Source organism: Condylostylus longicornis, unplaced genomic scaffold (genome assembly GCF_029603195.1).
Source record: "Condylostylus longicornis isolate FDR11 unplaced genomic scaffold, ASM2960319v2 ptg000004l, whole genome shotgun sequence".
Classification (NCBI taxonomy): Eukaryota; Metazoa; Arthropoda; class Insecta; order Diptera; family Dolichopodidae; genus Condylostylus; species Condylostylus longicornis.
In genome coordinates this window covers 8,989,027-8,996,046 of record NW_026577973.1, presented here as the reverse complement: position 1 = coordinate 8,996,046, position 7,020 = coordinate 8,989,027, and the positions used below count along the sequence as shown (strand labels likewise).

General features: G+C 30.4%; 2 protein-coding genes across 2 annotated transcripts; one reads left to right on the top strand and one right to left on the bottom strand.

Moving 5' to 3' along the window:
• The first annotated feature begins 1,810 nt into the window (after positions 1 to 1,810).
• Positions 1,811 to 4,056, top strand: LOC129611237 (uncharacterized). Its single transcript, XM_055524273.1, has 3 exons — positions 1,811 to 2,032; positions 2,094 to 2,854; positions 2,906 to 4,056. Exons 1-3 carry the CDS (start codon positions 1,966 to 1,968, stop codon positions 3,032 to 3,034), a joined length of 957 nt encoding a protein of 318 aa, XP_055380248.1. The 5' UTR covers positions 1,811 to 1,965; the 3' UTR covers positions 3,035 to 4,056.
• Positions 4,057 to 4,245: 189 nt separating this feature from the next.
• Positions 4,246 to 6,643, bottom strand: LOC129613055 (ATP-dependent zinc metalloprotease YME1L). The gene is made up of 2 exons (XM_055526966.1): positions 5,662 to 6,643; positions 4,246 to 5,606 (listed from the first exon to the last, which is right to left on the bottom strand). Exons 1-2 carry the CDS (start codon positions 6,575 to 6,577, stop codon positions 4,405 to 4,407), a joined length of 2,118 nt encoding a protein of 705 aa, XP_055382941.1. The 5' UTR covers positions 6,578 to 6,643; the 3' UTR covers positions 4,246 to 4,404.
• Between the last annotated feature and the right edge of the window lie 377 nt (positions 6,644 to 7,020).

Here is a 7,020-nt window from a genome sequence, read left to right as displayed (position 1 = left end):
TTCTTTTTACTACCTCTTTATTATTCATCCTAAATATATGCAAAAAAAATTTAATTACTATCAAAAATTACATTTGTACACTTATATTAAAAACATAATGCGTGTACAAATGTATGAATGCTTTTTTATAAATTTCATAATATTGTAAAAATTAATAAAAATATATTCCTTTCGCCTTTAATTCTATTTTATCTACATACATATGTATGTACAAATAGATACATATGAATATTGTGCCTAATATATTATGATAAAAAGAATGAATTTTTTTTAATATTAAGTCTTTAAATTTTAAATTTCACCTAAAAGTACGAATAAAATGTTCACAAAAATTATTCAAAGACGAGGCGGCCCATCCTTCTAGCGGGTTCGCCAATTATAGAGTGCCCAGTTATAACTTCTATCACTGTGCCAATCTCACGACGAGAGAGAGACAGCATGTCCGTCGTGCGAAGCAAATCCAGGGCTCCAAGTGTAGTTCCATGCCTCGCGAGTTCATTCGCTGTGCAATTTCCTTGGATTCTGCTGTGATCCAGAATCCAAACCAAGAACATTTCGAACGAAAATCTTAGTTTTATAATTTTTGTCACATCATCTTGTGTTAAAGTACAGGTCAGGATACTGGAAATACTTGCCGTAAAGAAATTTTATGAACTTTAAAATGAGTACAGTAAGATGGCTTTGCTTGTCATATTTCTCGAGTGAAAATGTGTAAGAATGTTAAAAATTTAACGGTTTTGAGAAGGAGAACCCAAAACGCAAAATGTCTTCTAGTAATTTTTGTTCGCCTGGACGCATTTTATTGTGCTACTGGGAGTATCATCGAGTGTCGGAACCCTGTATATGGATGGAGCATCAGCAAAATTGCATGCAATTTATCATACATATGTCAAAACTGTATTCAAATAAAAATGTCTGCAGTGTTATTCAAGAAAAAACAAAAATAAAACTCATAACCGAAAATGTATTGATATTCAATAATGTTAAAATCAAGTAAATTCTAGCTGTGAATTTCCAAATTACTTTCGCTTAAAAGAGCGATTTAAATTTTTATTACCATAAAGTGATAAACTTAGTCGTATGACTAAATTTGTGATAGAAATGACATACCTTGAATAAACAGTGTCATAAATTTGTGCTTCTTCTGAAATGTGTCGAAAAATTTTTGCTTCTTATTTCTATTTATTTTAAGTCTGTCTTATATAAAACTTGAAAAAACTTAAAAAAGAGGAACAATAACGTAATTTCTCGAAAGAAAACATATGAAACCATTTGCGGACCGGACCTATTTTGGTTATTGCATTTTTAATTAAAAAGTTTTGAAAAATAAGTTATTGTTGATGAAAATTTTTTTTTTTTAAATTAAAACCTTCTGACATAACCAGGAAAAACATGTATTTCGAGTTTTCGACAGTTGTAAGATTTTAAAAGTTTTTGAAACACTAAAATTTACTTTACAAAACTTAAAAAAACTTTAAACATTGAGAAAGTGGAAACGTCGTCATTCTCTTTCAATTTTGCACAAAAAGTCTGGTGTAATACACCGTACGCTTTGCATGCAGCTTTATAAAGTTTTAAAAAGTTTTTAAAAACCTTCTTATCCCAGACAGACCAATTATTTTGCTAATTTATTTCTATTTTTTCCAGATTTAAATAAAATTGTTGCATATAATTTGTCAATTTGAATTTTGAATATGTAATGCGCTCTAACAATAAATCAATTAGCTTAAGATTGATTAATTAATACATCCCTGCTACAAAGCAAGGGATGTGGTGTATATTTGACATTTTGATGTCAAAAAGGCAAACAGCAAAACAATAATTATTGAAGTACAGAATTTCAATATAAATTTCTTTCATACACTTGTCCTTGACAATATATTTGTAATAAACAAAATAAGAGCAAAGACCCAAATTATTCAGAGTTTTATCCGAAAATTCTACAATTAATGTTACGAGAAAGATATGAAATTGAACTTTTTTATAATAATTTTGTTTTTCAATTTAAGCTTTGGGAACTTTAGTAAAGTCTGTAAGTAAATGGAGTTCATATAATTTTGCAACTTGTGTTTTAAACGTAAAATATTTTTAAGACCGACTGCAAGACAATGAGGTGTGTGCGAAAAAGAGATTGAAACAAACTTTTGATTTTTTTACCAACGGGCCAGAAATAAAACTTGGACGTGATAGGGATTCGGTTGCTATCATATCACAAATTTGGAATTCAAGTACCATGCAATCATTTAATATGATGTGCACATTTAACGTAAAAGTTCATAAGGATTATACTGGAATATATGCTGCAATTACTAAATTGAAATTTAGATCAGATATTTCTAACTCTTCAAGGAACTGTATAGATTACGTTGAATTTTCGAAAGGCAATAAAAATTTAAGTAGAAGAATTTGCGATGAAGTTGGAATTAATGGTCACACTGAAAGATTAATATTTGATGATAGAGAAAAAGAAATGAAAATCAAAATATCAGTTAATGATAAATATGTTGTAAGAGAACCATTGGAATTAGTTATTGTGTTGACATCTCATGGAAAATGTAAAAACGTAAAAGATGAGTATCAGTGTGATCAGAGAGACGTGAATTCATGCATATCTAGTTTTTTTGTTGGAGATAATATACCGAATTGTATGAATAATTGCTCTGATGAAGCAAGTTGTTTTATGAGTGAACATGTCCGTAAAACTTTTGCCGAAAAAGTTGATTATTCCAATATAGCCATCAGTGCAATAACTTCTTTAATATTTACAATGTTTGCTGTGGGAGCTGTTTTATATACTTGTTGGAAGTACTGGTTTTTCTGTCAAACGAGATCCCCTTCGCCAAGCCCCGAAAACGTAAGTAGAAAGTTTTGTAATATGATCTATATAAAAAGGTGGATTTTTTAGGAGCTACCTGTAATAGAATTACCACAGTCCTCATTTAACTCGGTTATTGTCAGTGAAGAAATTCAAGAGAGACCGCCTTCACCTAAAGATCTACCACCAAGCTATGAATCTTTGTTTCCTGATAGATGAGTATATAGATTACAAAAATGTTTTAAACGTGGTAGCCTAATATTAAGTTGTTGCTTATAAAATATTTAAAAAAGCGGTTCAGACTGATGTTTTTTCCTTTTTTTATTTGAAAGACGAAGTTTATGAATGAAAAATTAAAATATTTCTTACTAAATAAGTGTTACTAAAGTGTTAAGATAAAATTGCGATATATCTACTGTAAAAAAATAAAGTAACTCAATATTTTGTGTATATACTTGAATGTAAATAATTATCTAAAAATTATGTTTTTATTTAAATTACGTATTAATTGTTCGTGATGTAACATTATATTAATAAGTAGGGCGTTTTATTTTAGTTGTTATTCAAATTTTCTTTATTTGGCATTATGAAAGCGCCTTTCAAGTTCATTTTAAATTTGCAATAAAAAATACTATTAACTCAAACAAGCGCTTAAAATTCCGTTTTACATAACACAAAAGTAGAATTTAAAAAGTTTTACTCAACTATAATATAAATTTTCTTATACAGTAATTCTTTTCAAATAAGAAATTATTGTATATTACTTCCAATAAGCTTATTTTTATAAGCTTATTGTAAGTCACTTTCTGATATCACATCCGCCTGGGTTCAATCAACGCGTTTTAATTGTTGATTACATCCTCTGCTTTTTATGGAGTATGTAGGTACATATTCTATAAAAACTTGCGAAACTAAATTAATTAAATGTCACAAAAGGTATAACTATAATAAGTAAATAAAATTCTGAAATGAATACTTGTCTAGTAAATATAATGTACTTTTTCTTTTTAAACCGGTAGTTTCCGCTATTTAATATGTACCGATTTATAATTTCAAAATTCTATCACAAGAAAGGTAGCTGTTTAACAGTAAAGTAATACTTGTAAGCTATTAAAGTATGTATTTTTATTTTTTATTTTAATTGAGTACTTAATTTATTTAAAATAATAAATAAGATAGTTATGGTAAGTTTTTAAAATTATGTAGATTTAACTTTTGTAAATTTTGCAATATCCATAAAGATGAAATATTACATATACTACAAAGCTTGTGTTGTAATTTAACGAAGTTAAAATATTAAATTATTGTCTTATTTAATGTACTGGTTAATCATCAGAAGGAAACACAAATTAATTTTAAAAGGATCTGGTTTCGAACTTTAACTAATTAACTAAAATTCCAAATTCTAAAATAAAAAAGAAAATAATGAATTCATTTAAGAATATTTATGTATTTAAAATAACCTTCTTAATATTATGTCGAGTATGTCATTTATTAAAATGGGTGAAATACAAAACACAAAATTATTGTATTAAACAAATATATCTTATTTTCTTTAGTAATCGGCTACAAACTTAAATTATATTCAATTAACTTTTTTGCTGTTGTACGGGTCCTTCACCATTCATAATTGCTTTTATATCTTCTGCATCTAACGTTTCATATTTTAATAATGCTTCAGCTAAAGCCTTATGCTCTTTCGAATGCTGTTTAAGAATAGCCTTTGCTCTCTCGTAACTTTCATTTAAAATTCTTTTAATTTCTGCATCTACGGTTTCTGCTGCACTTGGTCCTAAACTTGTTCCATTAACAATGCCTTTTGGACTTTCAATTGTACGTAATCCGCATTTTTCAGACATGCCCCAATCTTTCACCATATGTGTAGCTATAGATGTAGCCTGCTTCAAGTCACTGCTCGCCCCAGATGTTATCTTATCTAAACCGAAAATAAGTTCTTCTGCTGCTCTTCCACCCATCATAGTGTCCATCAATGCCAATAATTGAGCTTTCGTGACGTGATATTGCTCTTTTTCAGGAATATATGCCGTGTGACCCAGAGACGGCCCCCTTGGCATAATAGTAACTTTATGCAAAGGGTGTGATCCTTTAGTATAGTAGGCTACAATGGCATGCCCTCCTTCATGATAAGCTGTTATTTTGTTAGCTTCTTCATCTGGTAATCGGGCTTTTCTTTCAGGACCCATAAGTACTTTATCTCTAGCGGTTTCTAAATGTTTCATTGTCACCGTATCAGCACCATCTATAGCGGCCCTTATAGCAGCTTGATTAACCATATTTTCTATATCTGCTCCTGTAAATCCCGTTGTTCCCCGTGCAAGCATATCTATATCAACTTCGTCATGCAGCACTTTCGATAAATACAATGTGAGAATTTCTTTCCTTCCAGAGTAATCAGGAGTAGGTACGACGACTTCTACGTCAAATCTTCCAGGGCGAAGCAAAGCTTGATCAAGATCATCCCTGCGATTTGTTGCCCCTAAAACAATTACCCCTTCATTTTGGTGAAAACCATCCATTTCAGAAAGTAGCTGGTTAATGGTTTGATTTGCATAAGGATGTAAAACTGAATTTGTACGTTTGCCACCTACGGAATCTATTTCATCTATAAATATTACACATGGAGCTCTATCTTTGGCCGCTTTAAAAAGATCTCGAACCCGTCTTGCACCTTGTCCTACTAAAACTTCATCGAATTCGGGACCTGCCGCATGAAAAAATGGAACACCAGCCTCACCTGCAACTGCTCTGGCCAACAAAGTTTTTCCAGTACCTTAAATTTTCATTTTTAGAATAAAAACTTGTACAACTGAAAACTACCTGTTTACCTGGGGGTCCCACCAGGAGAACTCCTTTCGGTAATTTTCCGCCTAAATTAGAAAATTTTTCAGGGCTTTTTAAAAACTCTACAACCTCTTTGAGCTCTTGCTTTGCTTCATCGCATCCTTTAACATCATCGAAAGAAACACTTATGTCTTCTGGATCAATTTCTACTTGATTCCCCAGTTGAATTCGAAAAACACTTCCACTAGTAGAACTAAACATACTTATAAGGATAGCTAAAAATACCACAATTATCAAAAGTTGTTGAAATACTTTTAAGTATTTCATAGCTCTTCCTGATTTTTGTGGACCACCGCCTTCAGTGTTATTAGCAGCTATATACCCTTCGGCGAATGCAACTTTTAATTTTTGATTTTCATCTAAATTTGTACTTGCGTTAACATCCTTTAAAAATTTATTCATTTCCGTGTTAGCAAGTAAAACTTGTGAAGCAGGATTTGCGCCCTTCATAGGTTCGGAGCCTCCGCTAAACATTTTTCGAATTCTCACTAAAATGCTAGGGTTACGTTTACGTTCTGCGTCCTTAGACCTATCAGTCTTAAAACTGCGAACAAAAGTGGAATTGCCCAAATTCGTCAATGGAAGAATTGATATCCCTACTTTATTTTCGTTAAAAGAATTGAAGGACATATAGTTAGTTGAGTAATCACGTTGCATTTGCTTTGCAATTCCACTGAAGCGAAAGTCACTACTTAAAGCATTATATGTCAATATTTTTTGGAAATTCGTTTTTGATAAAATACCAGGTTTTATCTGCCACAATGTCACAGATCCTGGAGCTACTTTTAATAATTCGTCACATTTATGCTTCTTTGCTTTTCTTCTTGAAATATTACTTCTTTTTGGACTGAACGCGCCCAACTGGCAAAGAATTTGGTTATTGATATTAAGCGAAAGCATTCAAAAATTTTAAATATTCGATACTAATTATGAAATTTTTGTAGGGACTCGTTTATTTTATTTTAATAAAATTTGACATCTGAAATGGCAATTACTTGACATTTACATAACATTCATCAAAACAGTCAGCAAATTTTAAGTCTGTTCAAACTTCAATGCAAGTAGTTCCTAAATTCATTCTATACTATATTAATTATGCAAAAAAACATAATTTTTGTTTTTTACATAAATAAAGAATGTAGATCTACAATGTATAAAATCTAGATAAATACAAAAAAATATAATTTTTTGTACAACCATTAATTACATAAAGAAAACAAAGTGCTTAGAAATGTGGTAAAATTAATTTGAGCTTCAACAATGGCAGTTCATACGTCAAATATTGTTTGCAGATTTTGTGTAATGAGGATTGGATAGATTAATTAAAGCATGAAAATTATATC

Bases quoted from the DNA above. Each gene is read 5' to 3' on its own strand.
- LOC129611237 (XM_055524273.1), top strand. From the start codon at position 1,966: ATGAAATTGAACTTTTTTATAATAATTTTGTTTTTCAATTTAAGCTTT. The intron at 2,033-2,093 runs GTAAGTAAATGG...AATATTTTTAAG, and splicing joins TGGGAACTTTAGTAAAGTCT to ACCGACTGCAAGACAATGAG. The intron at 2,855-2,905 runs GTAAGTAGAAAG...TGGATTTTTTAG, and splicing joins CTTCGCCAAGCCCCGAAAAC to GAGCTACCTGTAATAGAATT.
- LOC129613055 (XM_055526966.1), bottom strand. From the start codon at position 6,577: ATGCTTTCGCTTAATATCAATAACCAAATTCTTTGCCAGTTGGGCGCG. The intron at 5,607-5,661 runs GTAAACAGGTAG...TGAAAATTTAAG, and splicing joins TCTCCTGGTGGGACCCCCAG to GTACTGGAAAAACTTTGTTG.